Source organism: Protopterus annectens, chromosome 1.part2 (assembly GCF_019279795.1).
Source record: "Protopterus annectens isolate FY-2018-M chromosome 1.part2, PAN1.0, whole genome shotgun sequence".
Lineage (NCBI taxonomy): Eukaryota > Metazoa > Chordata > Ceratodontiformes > Protopteridae > Protopterus > Protopterus annectens.
This window is the reverse complement of record NC_056727.1, coordinates 934,666,280-934,688,084: the sequence shown is the minus strand read 5'-3', so window position 1 is coordinate 934,688,084 and position 21,805 is coordinate 934,666,280. Positions and strand designations below refer to the sequence as shown.

General features: G+C 39.1%; 1 protein-coding gene across 1 annotated transcript in view; it reads left to right on the top strand.

Moving 5' to 3' along the window:
- The window catches only part of DNAH14 (dynein axonemal heavy chain 14), a 2,550,346-nt gene that overhangs the window by 2,340,042 nt on the left and 188,499 nt on the right, over positions 1 to 21,805 (top strand). The window contains 1 exon segment of the mRNA XM_044060213.1: positions 441 to 586. Within this exon segment, the coding sequence (XP_043916148.1) occupies positions 441 to 586 (146 nt within the window).

Sequence of the window (21,805 nt, the reverse complement as noted above, 5' to 3'; positions counted from 1 at the left end):
CCCTTTTTCATTAAAAGTAAGGTTTTTGATGATACTTTGATATATATTATTCATCAGGGAGAAAATCTCGATCTGTGGTGGAGGCCAGGGAATTATGGCTAGGGCAGATGTCAGAGCCCTAAATCCAAAAAGCTGCAAGATCTGCGCCAAGGTTGGATCCAGCTGGATCCGACAACCCACAGTTGAACCAGATGAAAATCAGACAACATGGATCTATCATTATGATAAGTACATAACTTTTGTTTATAGCTTTTAGAATGCTATTGAAAAATATCTTTTCCACCAAATGTTATGTTTAATTATATTAATACAAGTGTGATCCCAATTATATGCAGAGCCTGAGTTCACATACTATCACGTTAATTTTATCTTGGAAAATAAATATTCTCGATTGCTTGTAAGTATATACACTAATATTTCTCTGTATTTTTGTACAACAGATTTGGCATTCCAGCTCCCTCTCCAAAGGAAAATAAGATGCTTGAAACTATGTCAACTGAGACTTCTAAAAGGGATACTGAGGATGATGAATTCACTCTCTACCATCCCCGGCGTTTTTGGCTGTCAGGTTTCTTTTTTCCACAAGGTACATCACATAGAGTTTATGCTGCAACAGTTATGTTTAGTACAACTTTATTTTGAAAGTTCTCACTTCAATTGTAGATTTCATATGAATTTGTATTGTTTTATCAGAGATGAAGCAAGAGAGTCCCAGGTGGAGTTAGCCCCAGGACCCGTTTATATAAGTCAATATTGCATCAATTCTTTGCATTATATCACTATGCCTGTGCAATTTTCTTTTATTGTAACTTCATACAGAGCACAGTTCATGGGTTTGTGACAGCTGTTAGCTGACCGCTTACTAGTTACTAGTGTTAAGCATGATTGTCATTGTGACCTTGCAAAGTAGTAGCACTGGAGTGGCCCAATTGTGTTCTGACTGAATCTTAATTCAAAGGGCCCTGATTTAGTATGGTCAGACCCTGAAACAACAGCGTTAGGACATTCATCATCTTACTGTTTGGCAAGTACAAAAAGGGGAACTTTTTTCAAAACTGAATACAAGGGCACCTTTTTTGCCTTTGTAAGGCTTCATCTTCTCTCATCCAAAAGATAACTCAAATATTTATCAAGGGAGTGCATTTGGAAGCTGCTGAAGCTTAGTGTTCACCATAGTCCTTGCACTGTTTTCTGTACTGCTGGAATAAACCTTGTGGGATGAAGAGTTCTTACATACATAACTGAAACTGCCTGATTGTGAAGGCCAGGATGGTGAGTGACTAAATCAGGGTAATGGTACCAAGTGAAATGACAAGAACAATGATAAATTTGAAAAGCTGTTACTGAAACCTGTACACAGTCAGACATAATCTGCCTGGACAGTGAAGCATTAAGTCTTTCACAAATCCAAAAAAAAATTCAGTACTGTTGATAAATTTTAATATGATTTATAATTCTTCTAAGGTATAATATATAAGTATTTTATATGCAGAAATGTTTTGAGGTTAAATTAGTAATTATAATTTTCATATTTGTTATTTGAAGAAAGGCAAAAAGTAGGTATGTTTTATAATGGTTCCCTGGTACACATTTTCCTGTGTTTTCCCATTATCCCAATCCAGTCAAAAAATTGGTAACCTTTTCTTTCAAAATCCCTAAACCAGCATTTGTGAATGTCACAGAATTCAAAAATATCAGGCGTACATACTTCCTACAATTCCATTATAACGTCTCCAAGTTCAAGTTCACCTGTAACCCACAAAATGTTCACATTTCTAGTATTATACAAATAAAGTCTACACCCACCTAGAAACTCATATAAACCTGTCATTCCATGCCAAACGTAAACAAAATGGAAAAGGTAACAGCAAACCAGCCTGGTGATCCACTTACAGATATGATAAAAGGAAAAGCTCATTAGCAAAACTAAATATCCACATGAGGCAACCCTCCACTTGACCAGTAGTAAAACAGCCTCAATTCTCACCACTGGCAACAGTAGAGAATGGTCAGTGAGAGGATGACAAGTACACACACAGCATTTCCAGATGCAGCTCTCTACATAAAGTACACTTTCTCTTAAGAGCACAGAGAGACCACATTCAGTCCGGGTCCGGTTTCTCCCTCTTTCTCCAGATTCCCACTAAGACTCCCCACTGGCATGGCACAGCTATAGAGTTGAGTCCTTATCCAGGGTTCCAAGCCAAGTCCTCCAACACTCTTTGTCCAGCCATTGCTTTGTGTCCCTGCCCAAGTAGCTGACACACACACACACACACACACACACACACACACACACACACACACACACACACACACACACACACACACACACACACACACACACACACACACACACACATTTGGAGATTTGTTTTACACACACACACACACACACACACACACACACACACACACACACACACACACACACACACACACACACTTTTGGAGATTTGTTTTATACACACACACACACACACACACACACACACACACACACACACACACACACACACCTGGGAAAGGCTGCCACAGGTTTACAAGCTATGTCTCCTTCTGCCCAGACTATAAGGTAGTTACCACTGCCACCATAACCCGTTATGAGCTACTTTAAGGCCCTTAACAAAGGGTGTCCAAATTTACTGTGTAATATTAATACTAATACAAATGGTAGTTTGACCAAGAGTAAGGCTATTAGGAGTGGTCCACACAGTGTCACCAAATGAATATGCAAGTACTCTCAAAACTTCAATATCTCTACACAGATCAGCCACAATGAAAGGTTTAAATATATTTAATGATAAATGTATTTGTTTATTTGCTTTTTGTTTACCGGGAAAGTCCACTGGGCCTAAGAGAGCCCATTTTCAGTGGAGGCCCGGAGAGAAAAGTTCAAGTCAAAAACTTTTACATTTAAGATTTACAGTTCAATGATGCAATATTCATTTCTACAAAAATTAAACAGAATCTTACAGAGGTAAAACTTCACATACAATAAAAAGTCAAAGAACAATTAACATGAAATGGAAAATAAGTACAAAATATATATGTGAGTAGTTCACAGTAATGTATAGAGAAAAGCAGACATTGCTGACCTTAAGGGTACACAAAATAAAATAAGTATCTGCTGTCATTTCAGAGATATTATCTTACCAAAATTAGAGCTACTATTTTACCAGTAATAGAGATGACTGGAGAGAATGAGGATTTAGTGAAGTTTAGGGGGGCTTGGTACAATTGCATATCCAGCTAGATGAGAGGTATGAAGGGAAGACTTGAAATGAGTAAAGTTTTGAGTCGGTCTTATGGGAAGAGATAAAGTATTCCAAATTTTGGCTACAGAGTAAGAATAGAGAAGCTAACTGGGAGGGAGTGTAGATTTGTGAATAATGTAATAGTTGCTGGTCACCTGCTCTGAGTGACCTTTTGGGAAAGTAGTAGTTGAAGGTAGAGCTAAGAGCAGGACAGTCTTGGGGTTTGAAAATTATTTTGTGTATTTAGTTGTAGATAAATAGGAAAGGTAATTAGAAAGCTCTAGCCATTTTTGAGATTTGAGAGCAATGCAATGGTGGGTAGAATATTTGGAGTTGGTTGTGAATTTGGAGATTTTATTATACCAAGTTTCAAGTTTGTTTTTAGAAGAGGTATGAATGTTAGTAAGAAGGGGGGGTGCCATAAAGGAGAGAGGGTAGTAGGTATGTTGTGGCAAGGGTATGTCTAGTGGATAGGTTTAAGAAACGGTTGTGTCTATACAGGGTACCAAGCTAGGAATGTGTTTTATGGATGTTATGTTGTATGTGGATATCAAAATTCAAGTGTTCATCTATAATAACTCCAAGGAGCTTTGTGTGATTAACGACCTCTAGTAAAGATTTATTGAGTGAAAAATAATAAAGAAAATAATATAGTAAATAATAAAAGAACACTACTAAATATATATTCACAGTGACATTAGAGTTCAAAACCACAGGAAATATTTAAAACAACATTGCAGGACAGTCTCAAATAAATTAATAAAAATATCTAAACTAAGCTTCGCTATATTCCTGACTATATTTATGAGAGTTATACTGTTCCTTAGAAACTTACTTCATTAGAGCAAGGCAGATGTCGTGGTGAATGGTTCTTGTCAGGTCCAAGACTGAATACAGAATGTTCTGTCTCACTAAGAGACTTGCCAAAATAATATCTAAAATATTACTGCTGGGATAGCTTGCAGAATGACATCATTTCTTATTATCTGACTTCTAGTTCTCATGCAAAACAACCATTGATGGCAGCAAGTAGCATTTAGCATCTACCTGTAAAAATACATAGGCAAGGGCTTTGCTCAGATCTTTGGCAGATGCTGGAAGTCATAAAACAACTAACTGCATTCCTTCATGCTTTCAAGACTAGTAATTAGTTCACCCTAAAGACAATACAAAAATCTTCCTAGTACAGACTTTATTTCTCTTGCTCCATTGAGAACTGAAAGATACCATCTATATACCATCTTTTTTGGCCTAGCCTATAAAGTAATTTAATTTCAGATATTTTCCAAAGTTTGCTGGACTGAGGTTAACCTCCTGTATTCCAGTTTCCACTGTTAGAATATATACATCTAAAAATAGTTACAATAGTGCATGTACATTTCTGTTCTCTTCCAGCAGGGTACACTGTGGATACACTTTAAACACAGCATTTTGCAAATACCTCTTCAACACAAACATCTGTACAGAGCTATTTGATATACACATGATATATAGTTCTAATATATTTGTAACACAAGCATCTTGTATGACGTATAATTATTTACAAAATTCCAGCTAGCTATGCTGGCAGTATCTTCTTTCACCCCACCACAAATAAAAATCATAAGGTTATTTTCCAAAATACTGAAAAATACCATCAGGAAAACAAAGGGTTCCCATTAATTTAGGCTGTCATTGGAAGCTATTCTTAGAAATCCTTCTTTACTTATATCAGGAAGATACAAAATGCCACTCAACAGTGCTCTGAACTTATACTGCAAATACATTAGTAAACAAATTCAGTGCAAATTCCGCCCACCCCAAATACATCTGTACAAACCCACACATACTTAACTCAAACCCCAAAGCATCACAAAAGAACACTTGTTAAAAGTTACTCTCCAAAATAAATGGAACCAGATAACAACCAGGCTGCATGCTGAACAGCACTAAACATGCACTGGAGAACATGTTCCTACAACTATTCAACCTAAGTTTAACCAATGGCTTTGTCCCTGAGGTTTGGCACACAGTTGCAGTGGTGCCACTTCAAAAGATTGGCTCCGCTATGGACCCCAGGAATCACAGACCGATCATTCTGATATGCCTCATCTGTAAGGTCATGGAACTGGTCATAACAGACCTCATTGTTATAAAAAATCTTAAAAGACTTGACCCTAGATCATGTCTAATGAATCTGGTGAATTTTCTTGAGAGGGTATGCAAGCCATGGACAGTAGTCACACTAATCTTGCAAATGCATTTGATACTACACCACATGTCAACATTACAAACAAACTAAAAGTGCTCCAAATTGATCCCTATGTAGTTAGATGAATTGTTGACTGGCTGAAGGACAGAACTCACACTGTCAGTGTGGCAGGTGTATCCTTGGTGGGCATGACGATAACCAGTGGGCTATTGCAGGGAATTCTGTTAGGACCTCTACTGTTCAACATATCCTTCTCTGACCACCAAATCATAAACAGGGAACTTTGGTTAACCAAGTTTGCAGATGATTGTAAGTTAGATGTCATACTCCAATCCCTTCTGATATGTGAAAGCTACAAAGCGAACTTATAAATGTTAATAGCAGGTACAATGAAAATGGCTTAAAACTAAATGCTAAATCTTCAATATTGCTGCATTTGGTAAGCAATCCCTCTACCCAATTTATATTGTACAAAACATTCCACTCCAAAACAAGGATGTTGTGAGAAACTTTGACAGATGGGTAGATAATTCTCCCTGTTTTGATCATCATGTTGCAACAGTGGTCAAGAAATCATGTTGTTTTGCACAGTTGATCACAAAAGGTATTTTCTATAAATCCAAGAAAGTTTTTACCCTCTATATTCTGTACTGATCATGCCCATCATCAAACACAATACCCCCTTTGGAATGTATCTTACTAAATATATCAAGCAGATGGAGAAGTCCCAAAGGTTTCCGATAAAAAAAATCACGGGCCTAATGGATATGAGCTACCAAGAGAGGCTGGAGGCCTTGTCACTGTATTCAGTATCCTATAGACTCAGTAAGGGTGATCTGCCTTCCATGCTTTTGGGGATCCAGCAGTCTAAGACCTCTTATTTCTCAACAAATCAAATAGCCCAATGAACACTTTGAATCAGAGATGTATCACTGCTTCAGCAAATAAATAAGTAATGGCAAGGCAGATTTGTCATGCAACAACTACCCCTTGCTTGAAACAGACTTCCTCTCCAGATGAAGCAGTGTGACATCCTTTAACAAGGAATTAGACAACTGGATGGGTATTCATAAATTCACTCCAGTATGAATGGCCTATCATTCCTTAAAAAAGGAAATGAGGTCTAAGGGATGAATCGCCACATGGCTCAGTTGCCTTGTACATTCTTTATGATTCAATGATGTGCAAAGGACTAGAGGTTTCCTAACTGCGGTTATCTTTTTAACAGATTTCTGTATACTTTTTAGCATAAACTGCTTGCCAGCCATTAACCCTCCCACAGTTGACTGAGAGCCTAATGTGACAGACCATCATCCAGGCAGCCATGGAGGGGGGGGTCCTGTTTGAGTCCTAATACCATAATAGTACCTGACATGTACACTTGCAGATGTGAGGACCAGCAGCTCCTTCCCTAGTTGAGGATGTACATCTCTGCATGTCCCCATTAAGGCTAGCATTCAAACACGGCTTTGTAAAGTAAGCACTTGTCCATTTACTACATGCCATGCACATCTCTCTTCAGTAGATGCAGACACTGCAGAAGGCCAGATCACCTTCCTTTTACTAGGAGTCATCATCAGTTGCTCACTTCTACCCTCTCCCTCCTGCTTCTTCTAGTGCCTCAACCACTAATCTTTTTTGGGTCGTCTTTCTCATAGTCAGGGCTTTATCCCTTATCACCTTGGAGCTGAGTATTCTGTTAACAAATTTCTTTTAAAAGTGTGCCTCAAGTGTAAAAATAGAATCTTTCTTTCAAAAATGGATACTGAATGAGAAAGAGAAGAAGAAAGACAGAAAGGAGTGAGTGATTATTTAGTAGAACACTGGTGTTCATAACAACATTTTTTAAGAATGTAAGGTTATGTGAAGAAATATGTGGGTGTGTATTTGTGGATTATGTATAGTTCTCAATTTTGTACCTAGAAAATTAGGGCAAAACAATATAATTACAGAAAAAAGACCCCAGATTAAAAACACGTGTAAGTACTAGTACTGTTAACTTATAGCTTTTCAAAAGTGTCAAGTATTAGGAGTGATGGAACATTTTTTTAAACACCTTCATTATCACTTAAGACACAGGCAAACATACATTAACAGAAAAGAAAACAACACATACTAACATTTTTTTTCAATTTACATACATTACCTAGCACATATCTTTTCTTTCCTTGAAACTATAATCAGTCCAACATTATATAAATTACTGAATTCCAGCCTTCCCTTAAACCTCACTCCTCCTTCTGAACATTATTCTTTATGCATTTTCCCATACTTTCCATGTAATTTGCTCCTTATCTTTTCTATAGATCCTTAATCTAGTTCATAGGTTCATAAGTTCATGGGTTCATACTAGGCTATCTGCCCTAGGGCATTTATAAGCCTAGCCAGAGTGTGTTTGGCTTTCGCCACCCATTTTAAATTAATTTTGCTATGCCCTTTTTCGAGGTTAGTATACTGTGCCTCTGTCTAACAGTGACACAGAAGTGATACCCGGGGTAAACCTACGATCTCCCATCCACTCATCAAGATTCCTCTTGAAGAGAGTCAATGAGGGACTCTGCCTAACCTGGACTGGGATTTTATTCCAGAGTGAAGGGAGCCTCTGGGTTATGAATCTGTCCCTCCAGCATGTCCTGTTTATTTCAGTGCTGAGGTTCAAGTCTCTCGAGCGCGTAGCTCGATGGGATTTGGATTTTCTGAGGTGCAGCATGTCCATTAATTCCAGGTTGGACATGGCTTTATACGTCAGGCACAGATCGCCTCTGAGCAGGCGGTATGCCACTGAGTAGAGCTGGAGTTTCTTTAACCGGGCAGCATATGGCATCTGTTTGACCCCTTTGATCCTCTTGGTTAGGTACTTTTGGGGTCTTTCCAGTTGCTGCAGGTGTCTGGTAAGGTACATCCCAAAAGGTGCATTGTACTCAATTATGGGCCTGATGAGGGATGAGTAAAGAGGCACAATGACCTCCCCTGATCTAGATGTGAATCCCTTCATGATTAGGTGGGCTATATAAAATGTTTTTCTAACCACTTTGGCCATGTGGTTGTCAAATGAGAGATTGCTATCAACTTGGGTCCCCAGGTCCCTAATTACTTCTTCTGTACTTAATGGATTACCACCTATGTGGTAATTTCTGGGCACTTTGTTTTTGCCAAAGGGGATGACTATACACTTTTTGGCGTTTAGCTTGAGGCCATGGCTCTGGCACCAGTTGTCCGTTTCTATGAGGCCCTTTTGGAGGATGCTTGTGTCAGCTGGAGAGTCGATTATGGCGCCCAGTTTGCAGTCATCTGCGAACTTGGTCAGCCACAGTCCTTCTGTGTTGGCCTGTACCTCCGAGAAATATATACCGAACAAGAGAGGTCCCAGGACTGAGCCTTGTGGGATGCCACTTGTAACTGGTTTGGAGTCTGACATGGCTCCAGCAATTCTAACCATGTGGGTTCTGTCCTTGAGCCAGTTTGCAACCCATCTAGTGACATAGGGGTTTATATTTAAGCTGGTGAGCTTATCTACAATGCCCGAGTGGGGTATTGTATCGAAGGCTTTTGCGACGTCCTGGTAGGCTGTGTGGACCACCTTCCCCTCGTCAATGGCCTTGGTGACTGTTTCAAAGAAATCGACCAGGTTTAAGAGGCAGGATCTGCCCTTAACAAAGCCGAACTGGGTAGGATCCAGTGTCTGTAGGTCCCCAATATTTTTATTTATGAGGTCCATGATGATCCTTTCCATAGCTTTGCAGACCAAGCTAGTCAGGCTTATGGGGCAATAGTTTCCAGGATCCATTGAGGCACCACCTTTGTGGAGAGGGACCACTGTTGCTGTACACCACTCTTTAGGTACATATCCTGTAGTAAGGCTGAGACTGAACAATAGTTTTATGTTTGGGTTTAGCACTTCTTGGAGTTCATGTAGGACGCAGCCTGGGACACTGTCTGGTCCCATTGATGCTGTGTTTTTTGCTTTGGAGAGGGCGGCTCTTACCTGAGAATCTGAGATGTCAGGGGGGCAGCACTCTGCTGGAATAGATATTTGCCCTTTTGGTGGGGAGGGGGGGGTTTGCGCTGAACCTGTCAGCTAGGATGTTGGCAATGTCTGTGGGTTCGGTGTATTTTTTGTCATTTTGGACTAATTCTGAGCATATCTGGGAATTCCCACCCAGGTTCCTAACATAACTAAAGAAAGCCTTGTGATTATCCTTAGTGTCCTGTGCAATCTTTCTCTCGAAGCTGGCCTTAGACGATTTTATGAGTGCCCATAGTTTTTTACTAATACTGATCAGAGATGCCTTCCCTTTTTGGGATTTTGCTCTATCATGTAGTAGCTTCCTCCTTCTATTGTATAGTTTGTTTATGGCTGGGGTCCACCAGACAGGACGTCTGCCTTTGGAGGATTGGGTCTTGGTTTTATTTGGGATTGCATGATCCATGCATTCCTGAAGGTGTTCATAGAATACGTTTATAAAGGCTTCTGCGGTTTGGGCCGTATTTTTCACAGGCCCGGGGGCTTTGAAGGATTCCACCTCGGTTTTGAGGAGTGTGAAATTTGCTTTAGAGAAGTTTTTCACTGTGGTTTTCTGGGCAGGGGGTGGGGTCGGGAAGTGAATATCCAGTGAGATTAGTTTATGGTCTGATCTTACCAGTGAGGGATACACTTCTGGTCTGGAGCATAGAGTCCCCATGTTGGTGATGATCAGGTCCAGTATGTTTTCCCCTCTTGTGGAAGTGGTAACAAGTTGTTCCATAGCATTTGAGTTTATAAATTCTAGGAACCTTTGGGCTAGGGTGTTGGAGCTGGAGTAATGCTCCCAGTCTATATTTGGGTAGTTGAAGTCGTCCAATATAATGGTATTTGGAGAGACCTTCATATTTTCCAGTGTTCTCAGGAAGGCCGAGTGGGGTTCCTGGGTTTGGGAGGGTGGTCTGTAGCAGGCTATAAACTGGAAGGCAGTTTTACCCACTGTTAGATGCACATGGATAGTCTCTGATACTTCGTGCTGTGCCACCAACCTGGAGGTGTGGGTATCTTTGACGAATATTGATACTCCCCCTCCTTTTGTGGTTCGGTCCAAGTTTTGGAGCCGAAAAGCATGGCATGAGGTATAACCTGGTAGTGCTGGGGTGCTCTCAGGAGCCTTGAACCAGGTTTCTGTTACTGCACAGATATCGATGTTCTCCATGCTAAGGAGAGTTTCTAGTGGGTGCATCTTGAGGTTTAGACGTCTGGCATTGAGTAGCATTACTCTTAGTTTCTTATCCCTTGTGATACCTATGGAGGTGGGTTTGTCTTTTGAGCCTTGCCTAAAAAAGGCACTATGGGGGTAGCAAGAGCCTTTGCCAATATCCAAAAGCCCAGGGGTGACAGGTGCAAGCCGTCCCTAGCGAAGCATTGTGGCTTGTCAAGCATGTCATCCCAGGCTGACAGGCATTGGATCCCCTTTGAATGACACCAATACTTAAGCCAATTGTTGAAATTGATCATCTTGTCTTCATATTGTGGCATCATTCTTGGTGAGGGTAAGATGCTACTCAAGGTCAGGGTCATACCGGCCTGGGCTACATGCTCAGAGAGCTCCTCTATGTCTCTTTTCATGTAGTCCAGGGAGGTACGTCTCAGGTCATTCACACCAGCATGGACAATGACTGAGTCATATTTGTACTTGCCTTGGAATGACCTGAGTGCTTGTGTTATATGGCGGATCCTAGCACCCGACAGGCAGCTCACCGTGACCTTCTCCTTGTTCAGCCTGGTGAGCGGGACGTCAGTCTGCCTGACAACAGAGTCACCTATTACAAGTGTATCGGGTGTGTTGTTTAGCCTTAAGGGCTGTGACTGTTTGGCACACTGGCTTTGTGAGCTATGTGTTGCACGTGTTTTGTTTTGGGGTAGCGGTTGCTTGGGTGTCTGCTTTGGAGGTATCTGCTGCTTAGGCAGATTTTTATTTAGAGCCTCCGAGTATGTTTTTGTGTGTTTATGTGTTTGGTTTGCTGTTGTGGTAGGTCTATGTGAGACTGGAATTGTAGTGAGTGTGATTTCCTTCTCCTCCTGACTGGTTACGCCAGTACTGAGTTGAGAGAGCTTAGCCTCCAGTTTGGCTATATGGTTGCATCTTTCACATGTGTTGGAATTTATTGGGAGGAGGAGAGGGTTGTCTGTGCACATGAGGCAGTTGTAACATTGCCTCAAGATTCCCAGATTCACCAGCTGGACCGGAGAGGAGATTGACAACTGACCTTTGGACATGCTAGAAAAGTATTGGGAATTCCTTTATAATTGAAAAAAAGGGCCAATGGGGAACAAGGTACTCAAGGGGAGTTTGTGAGGGTGTAGTGCTTTTAATTTTTTAGTGCTGACTTATATAATTGCTTTAGTGAGCAAGTGCCAGGTAACTTAAATGCAATGTGTTACAGGTAACTTAAATGCAAAAACGACAAACAGTAACTTTCTTTCAACTGAAACAAGGAAATAAGTACAGTAAGCAATGCAGATATCACTAGGGATCCACAGAAGCGCTGAAAAGCCACGTTTTTGGTGGAATTAGCGTTTCAGAGAAATAACAAGCAAACAAACAACAAGCATACAAACAAAGCTATATTCAGCAGGCCTGGATCTAGTCTATGCTACAACAAACAAGGTGTACCAATTTCAGTAAGAAACAGTTCAAATATGCAGGCACTATAAGCCTTTAACCAGAAATTCCCAGCTCAGAAGGGCAGAGTCCAGCCTCTCCTCCCACAAGAGTGCAGACCACAAACCTTCTTAATGTAAAATAACTGGCCTGAAGCCCAAGTGCTTAAACCAGAACTAATACACTTTTAAAATAACAGACACTGAGCCCTCAATCAGCAGTTCCCAACTTAGAAGGATGTAAGCTACCTGTCCTGCCACCACAGTGCAGGCCACAAACATTCCTAATGTAAAACAACTGGTCTGAAGCCCAAGTGCTTAATCCAAAAGACTTAGAATGATAGCTACACTTTAATCAAGTTACTACCAAGCAGTAATAAATACAATTGAATACTTTAAAGAATACCTGGATTAGTGCTCAAGTTATACAAACAAAGCTAGATTCAGCAGGCCTGGATCTAGTCTATGCTACAGCAAACAAGGTGTACCAATTTCAGTAAGAAGCAGTTCAGATATGCATGCACTATAAGCCTTTAACCAGAAATTCCCAGCTCAGAAGGGCAGAGTCCAGCCTTTCCTCCCACAAGAGTGCAGACCACGAACCCTCTTAATGTAAAATAACTGGCCTGAAGCCCAAGTGCTTAAACCAGAATTAATACACTTTTAGAATAACAGACACTGAGCCCTCAATCAGCAGTTCCAACTTAGAAGGATGTAAGCTACCTGTTCTGCCACTACAGTGCAGACCACAAACCTTCTTAATATAAAACAACTGGTCTGAAGCCCAAGTGCTTAAACTAAAAGGCTTAGAATGAGTTACACCAAGCAGTAATAAATACAATTGAGTACTTTTAAGATGACGCAAAAGCAAAATAAAGTAGGAAGAAACACAATTACAGTAAAAGCAGATACATTTTTTTTTTTTTGAGTGAGCAAATGAGATGGGCCCAGGAGATACAGGACCGAAACAAGTGCAAATGCAGGCCTTCAAATCAGAACGTTGAGAGAGATGGAAGACCGCCCAAATGGCCAATAACTACAAATTCTGGGCCAGAACCACTCCTTATGTGGTAGACAGATTACCTAATACTTAACCACTCCCACTGATAAGCTAGAAGGCTTCCCTCCAACACAGAAAGGCTTGGGGGGGCTCAGAAGCTTACAAACATTCCTGGATACAGCAAATCCATATCTGGAACACTAATTACAGGAAAGGTAGGAAACAGGCTTACAATTTTTTTTTTCAGAAAAGCAGCAAAAACAGTAGTAAAAACAATTCACATGCAGTGCAAGCTGGCACACTTGAGTATGTAGCAATATTAGTCCACACACAGTTTGAAAAATGCAATTAAATTAAAAAGGACTAAAAGCAAGTGCAGAAAGGGTTTATTAGGTAGAATGCGGTAAAGAGATGGGACTGAGGGAGTGTCTTAGATCAAATCTACAGTGGGGCGGGCATTGCAAAAGCCACCAAATTTAAACTACAACCAAGAACAGGGAGGGTGGGGGTGGGGAAGACAGTTTCAACAGAGATGTGAGGAATCACAGTGCAAATTATAAAACCCAGAAAATATATACTGATCTCTGTATATTTGCAGAACAGTAAGACAACAGATATCTAAGCAACAATTTAGCTGTATAATACAGAATAATACAGAAAAATATACTCAGCTCTATATATTTGCAGATGGTCTTGTAAGGCTCTCTCTCAGCACACAGTTTTCAATTTAAATGCAGGCAGTTCTTTTATCTCTTTTATAATATTCAGTACTTCAAATACAGTTGATTTAGACCTTGATTTCCATTTTCTAGTAATTGTTTTTGGCAGCCAACAGAATTAAACTTAACAAGACCTTAATATATCTAGGCAATTCAGATCCTGTGTACCAGCTTAAAAAAAAAAAAAAATTTTTTCTTAGTTACAGTCAGTTGTTCACCTAAAATTTCTGACACAGTACTCTGTAAGTAACTCATTATACTCCCAAAACATTTGCTCCCAGTTACATACATACATACAAATATTTCAAGTATGGGCATTAATGCCCTTCCAGCCTACCAACATACCAAAATAGTTGCTCCCATAATAAATTTCCAGGCTGTTCTTAAAATTATTTAAACTCGTGCTTGCTTTAATGTAATTTGGTAGTCTGTTCCATGCATCAGCTTCTCTCTGAGAGAACAAATTAGTACACTTCTCATTCCTGTAGAATCTAGTACATAGGTTGTCTGACGATTCTCTATTACTTTTTGATATCCTCAAACATTCCCAGAGGTAATTGTCTCTAAATGCCCTATATACTTGAATAATTTCCTCTTAAATATCTGTAACATACACTGTACAAGTTCAGATGATTTAGTTTTTCATAATAACTTAAATTTTCACATTTGTGGATGCCCTTGGTGTATTTCCACTGTACTATTTCCAGTTTGTGCATGTTTGTTTTCTTATAAGGTTCCATATTGTCGTTCCATACTCAAGCTTGGGTCATATGTAATTAACAAACAATGACTTTATCATTTCTGATTTCCTAGACTTTGTAATTTTTTTTATACAACTTATAGTTCTATAACTACCATTGATCAATTGGTTGATACAATTAGAAAAACTCAAAGCTGGATCTACCCATATACCCAGGCCCTTAAATGAATCTATAGCTTTAATCACTGTGAGCTGTATTAAATACTCACCATTCAATTTATGTCTCCCAAATTTTAAATGCTTAGTTTTTGATGTATTTATCAGCATATTAGTCTCCAGTGACAAATGGTCAATTTAGTCAAATCCTTTTGCAAATACGCCCTATCTGTAACATATAAACGACAATCAAATGACAAAAAGCGTTCAAAATATAAACTGTAAACGAAAAGATAATGCTCAGTACATGCACCAGCCAGGAGATTAAGTAATAACTTTCACAATATAGCACGAGTCAGAGTTAAAAAAAAACTTTAATAAAACAGTTGGTTAAGCAGTTTCGTCCCTATCACAGGGATTTCTTCAGAACAAAATACATTGCAAACTGATTTATATTAACCCATACACCATTAATAATACCCCAATAAAACGCAGAGCCAATTATCTTATAAAAAATGTAAAAACAAGTCATGTGAATTGAAATAATTTAAAACTAAATATAAAAATAAATAGCACTGAGAGAACATTTTGAAATTAATAAAAAAAAGTTTGACTGATGATGTTAAAACTTTTCTGACATAATTTTAAGGCGGGGAAGAATGGAAATAACTTCATTTAAGCCCGGAGCTGCATTTGCCTTTAACTTAAACTGCCACGACATCTCACAATACCCAGGCTAGTTTCCCCAGTCTCCTCCTCGTAAATTGAACTTTAATTGTTCCAAAATGCCAAATCTAAAAATTGTGCATTGTTACTATAGGAGAGATGATTGAATAGAGCATTATTAAAACTGTTATTAGCAACACCATATAAATGTTCGTATATATGTTTATGTAGGCACCTTTCAGATTTGCCTATGTAAAAACTTAAACATCTAATACATTTCGCAATGTATACCACAACCTTAGATGTATAGTTGCCTTTACTCAAAAATACTCTGGCAATACCATCTATGTCCACGTTCAAATTCTCACCTTTCAAAATATGTGGGCATTATTGATTACAACGCTCACACTTAGACATACCCAGTTGTCTAACCTTCAAGTTTGTAACCTGCATTCAATTGCGGGAAACTTCAGATATCCCTTTTAGGTTATGGGATGTCTTGCGTACAAAAACAGGAGAGCTCCCCACAATTTTAAACAGTGTTGGGTTGGCCTTAAAAATAGGCCAATTCCTATCAATAATATTTTCATTTCCTTGATACCAGAGTTAAATTGAATAACCATCGCTTGTTCAAACCTTTGCTCTGTATTAGGCTAAGTATCCTTAACTTCTTTCACTAAACCCTCACCCAGTAATGGCTTGTGTTTGTAACCCCAACCATCCCTAACTTAATAAGAAATACTTTTTACTGAACTAGTCTCATAGCCCCCTAGTAAGAACATTTGTTTGATATTGTCCAGTTCACTAATCATGCTTCATAAACAGAGGCCATCCTCACAGCCTTCACATACTGTCCCTTCACCAGGTTCTTTTTTTGGAACATAGGATGTGCACTGGTAAAGTGCAGATAAGAATTACTGAATGTTGGCTTCCTAAAAATCTGTAACTTAAAACCAACACTAGTATGTGAAACCAAGGTATCTAGATAATTGACACTGGTGTCACTTAAATGAAATGTGAACCATAAAAACTCTGTAGTGTCATTCAAATAACAAACAAATTGCCCAGTGGTATCTTTAGTCCCATTCCATATGATAAGGATGTTTTTTTTAAAAATGTAAATAACGCTTAAAATGCTGATGAAAATTGTAATTGAAAACAAAACATTTTTCCCATGAGACCAGCACTAGATTGACATATATAGGAGCACATGCTGCTCCTGTAGCCACTCCTTAAATGTGTTTGTATAATTCACCCTCAAAAAATGTAGTTGTTTTTTAATGTAAGAAACAACAAATCCATAATTAATTTATTCTTATCTGTCGATAAAAAAATCATAGGTTAAAGACTGTCATGGAATAATTCCATACCTTCTTAGTGGGGGATGGATGAAAATAAATCCACTATATCAATAGTCAATAACCATAAGTTTCTATTCCACAAATTGTGCTTCAAATTACCTAAAAAATCCCATGAATCTTTCAGTAAATGTGAAGCTCTCTTGTATATAGGTTTAAGCCACTTATCAGTCAAGACAGTCACTGGATAAGTTTTCAACCCTTGGCAAATACAATGGGACAAAAGGGAGGAGTCTACAATTTTTTGTGCACTTTGGGTATGCCAAATATGGTTGGTATAATAGGTTTAGACACCTTCATATAATTGCATAAATCCACATCTAATTTACTGTTCAACACCAGGTCTTCAAGAACTAAATTAATACTATGATAAGCAATATTAAGCTGTTTTCTAGAAATCCGTAAACGTGTCAGTGTCTAGCAAAATATTCATCATAGCAATAGAACAATCAAATGCATTAACCACCCTTGTCCAGCTTCATCACTCTCAAATTCTTATCATCCAGTAATTCATGCATGATTTTCATTTCCTGTGTGGGCAAATTATTACAAAAACCTTGTCTCTTAGTGTGTCTTTCCAAGGCATAAAGATCATCTAAGACAGCTTGCTTAAAAAACTTTGATTAATGGATGTAACACAGGTAATCTGTTTTCTCAATTTCAGATCATCTGCATGCAGACTGTAGAACACCTCAGATAAAAAACATGGATCTGAAAGATACAATCTAAACAAGTAAGGGCCTAGGACAGAGCCCTGTGGGACACATTGACTGTAACAAGAATTTCACATGTCTGATTGCTGTACGATATTTGCCATGCCTTATTTGCAAGTCATGCAGCTAGCCATCTTATCAAGATTAAATCAATACCTAGTTCTAATTTACTGGTCAGTGTTTTTGTATGACACTGTTAAATGCTGAAATTAAATCTATATATATATTACATCACAGCACATTTCTTTTCATTCATAGCTGTTATTATACTGTTATAGAACATCATATTACAGGTGGTAATAGATCTATTTTCAGTATAACAGTTTCAAGTCCCAGCCTTTCCAGTTCTGACAATAACATATCCAGTATTACCTAAACTATTATTTTCCACAACATGAAAGTAGACTTAAGGGTCTATATGACTCGGGGTTTGTCCTATTCCCCTTTCCCTTAAAGACAGGTTTAATAAGCATGTCTCCAGTCTTGAGGAATCTGCCCATGTTTGCACAACCTGGTAAATAATAGATGTAATGGTACTAAAAGTTCTTGCTGAAGTGTTTCTCAGGTCATTATTACTTATTCTGTCTCCTTCCTGTGCTTTGTATGGATCCAGTTTGTATAGTTCTTTTTTAGTATAATCTAATTTGATTTCAGTATCTGGGTTATCTGGAAGTCACGAGAACAACTTATCACCCCTTTTGTGGAGCCAAACTGTTTTGTAAAATATTTTGTAACTATATCTACAATTTACTGTGTCTGAGAATAAATTTTAGAATCTACACACAGTTTATCAATTTGTATGTCTGTACTCCTACCACATCTTATGTATCTATAAAATGGTTTGCTCTTATGCTCAATATCTTTATATAAATTTTCTTCAAATTGTTCTTGATCTTGTCTCACACTATGCTTAATTTGTTGTCCAGCTTGTTTATTTCAGTTTTCAAATATGTAGTTCAACCTCTTTTCCATTTCTTATATTTTTTTGTCTATACAAGCCTAGCCATAACAATTCCCTGGCTTTTCTTCCCACACTATTTACTTCCCTGGACCCCTGTCTAGCAGGGTGACTGAGATGATCCCTGGGGTGAATTTCCTTTCTCCCATCCAGTCATCAAGGTTCCTTTTGAAGAGGGCCAAAGAGGTGCTCTGCTTGACATGTATGGGCAGTCTATTCCAGAGTCTGGGGAGTCTCTGGGTCAGGAACCTATCCCTCCAGCATGTTTTGTTTATTGTGATGACAAGGTTTAGATCCCTGGAGCGTGTGGCTCTGAGGGATTGGGATTTGTTTAAGTTTAGCATGTCCAACAGCTCTGGGTTTGACATGGCCTTGTATGTTAAGCAGAGATCGCGTCGGAGTAGACGATATGCAACAGAGTATAGCTGGAATTTTTTAAGGTGGTCAGCATAGGGCATCTGCTTTAGGCCTGTGATTCTTTTAGTGAGGTATTTCTGCAGCCTTTCCAGTTGTTGCAGATGTCTTGAGAGGTACATACCAAATGGGCCGTTGTATTCTATAATGGGTCTAATGAGGGATGAGTACAGTGGGACAATGACCTACTTTTTTCTGGATGAAAAGCCCTTAGTGATGAGGTGTGCCACATAGAAGGACTTCCTGACTGTTGTGGTGATGTGGTTATTAAAGGTGAGACCACTGTCCACCTGTGTCCCTAAGTCTGTTATTACACTTTCAGTGTTTAGTGTACTGCCACCTATGTGGTAATTCATGGGTACATGTTTTTTTCCCAAAGGGGATAACTATACATTTCTTGGCATTGAGCTTGAGCCCATGGCTCTGGCACCAAGCATCTGTTTCTGTAAGGCCCTTTGGTAGAATATCAACATAATTTGGGGATTCAATAATGGCTCCCAGTTTGCAGTCATCTGCGAACTTTGTTAGCCAGAGTCCCTTAGTGTTGGCCTGTACTTCAGTGAAGTAGATGCCAAACAGAGGTCCCAGGACTGAAACTTGAGGTACTCCACTTGTCACTTGTCTGGAGCTGGATTTGGAGTCAGCTACTTTTACAGTGTGGGTTCTGTCAGTAAGCCAGTTGGCAACCCATTGAGTGATGTAGGGATTAATGCCCAGCTTAGTAAATTTATCTATGATTCCAGAGTGGGGGATGGTGTCAAAGGCCTTGGCGAGGTCCAGATAGGCTGTGTGGACTGCCTTACCCTCGTCCATGGCTCTGGAGACTGATTCAAAGAAGTCAGTCAGGTTCAGGAGACAAGATCGGCCCTTCACAAACCCAAACTGGACGGGGTCCAATGTTTTAAGGTTGCCAATGTCTTGGTTTATAAGTTCCATGATAATACGTTCCATGGCCTTGCAGATCAGGCTCATCAGACCGATGGGGCAGAAGTTCCCGGGAGCCAAGGTGGATCCCCCCTTGTGGAGTGGGATAACTGTAGCTGTGCACCACTCAGTAGGCATGAAGCCTGAGGTGGGGGTGTGATTAAACATGACACTTAGGTGAGGTGCCATTTCATTTTGTAGTTCATGTAGTACACAGCCCGGGATGTCATCTGGTCCCATGGATGCTGTATTCTTAGCTTTGGAGAGTGTGTTTTATACCTGCATGGCCATTATTACCGGAATTTGGCAATCTTCCAGTATTGAGATGGGCCATTTAGGGGGTGAAGTTGGCACTGAATCAATCTGCCAGGATATTGGCAATATCCTTGGGATCAGTATATTTAATGCCATTCTGTTGTAGCTCAGAGCAGATCTGAGCATTGCCATTTAGATTCTTGACATAGTTATAGAATGCCTTGTGGTTGTCTTTGGAATCTTTGGCAATTTTATTTTCATAACTAGTTTTGGAGGATTTTGAGGGATCTCAGCTTCTTACTGAGGCTGGTAAGGGAATTTTTTGGATCCTGGAATTTCCTCTTTTCTGCAACACTTTATTCCTTTTGTTGTAAAGTTTGTTTATGGCAGGGGACCACCAGATTGTCTTCCTTTTTTTGGAGGAGAGCATCTTGGTTCTATTTGGGATGGCATGATTCATGCATGAGTGGATGTGCTCATACAGTACCTTAGTGTAGGACTCAGCAGTCAAACTTTCAGTTCCCGTCTGCATGGGTGTCATGAAGTTTGTAACTTCTGACTTGAGTAGCATGAAGTTGGCTTTGGAGAAGTTTTTTATGGAGGTTTCCTTACTGGGGGATGGATGGGATGTGGATGTTGCTTTTTGCCTACACCTATGAGATCATTAACATTCTAAGAAAATTTGAAAAGAGTCACCAAAATGGTGAAAGATCATTATTCCCACCTATTATATATGGTAGCTTTTTAAATGTCCAATTCCAGCTTTTGTGATACATGCAATAATGTTTGGTAGGTTAATCATTTATACATTTTTTTTTTATCATCAACATTGGAACCTATGTCACATTTTACAGGACTTTTTGTTTTAATAAACCCCCTCAAACAATAAACTAAACACATTACCATTACGCCCTCATAACCTGTTAACTTACTACAAACACACTTAGCTATGTCCATAATAAAGTTTAACCCTCCTAATAGGAACATTTGTGCCAAAAAAGGCAGCTGCTAACACAGGCCCTAGTTAACCTGAAATTGATGTTATCCATCCTAAGATGCATATTATTGCTTATACTTCTACTTACACCAGTTTTGATGACTGTTCGTTTTTGTCTGTATTCCTGCTCCCCTAGATGTAAAAACTACTTGCATACTTTCAGAAATCATTACATTTTAGCCAGGAAAAAAAATCATTGTCTTTTATTGCCCTATTTTCAGCTTGTCTCCATGGAAAAGTAAAAGAAAAAAGATAAATGAAGTCCTCTGTTTCACCCTGAAAAGACAAGCTTTAACATTTACTGCTAAAGGAAAACATTATATTCAGTTTTCTTGCATTTACTTGTTTATATTTGAAATTTGTTATTAGACTAAGCCAAGAGTCTTAATCCAGACATAAACCTATGCAGAAGTAAGCAAAAACATTTGATCTCTACATATATATTATGAGAATCACCTCAACAAATCAATATTACAGCCTATTAAATTAAATATGCTTTTGTCTAGTTTTTCTGCTCTTTTTGCACTGTAGTGCCTATATTTCAGATCTATATTAGATCAGCGAACGCTTAAAAAAGTGAACGCTGATTGATCAAATTTATGTAAGTGAAAACTTATAATCTCAAACTGTCAGAACAGCTGATCCAAAACACATACACACAACACAAGCACACCAAACAAACAGCAATCCACACATATACACCTAAAATCTGACACCTAACCCCACACTAAACTATACACACACCACTAGCTATCCACTTACCTTAACCCAAACTCTAACCCTAAGGTCCATCACTATCGCACACTCACCTCACCCGCTCCCTAACCCTAATTCACCAAACCCACCTTAACCCTCACATCCACACAATC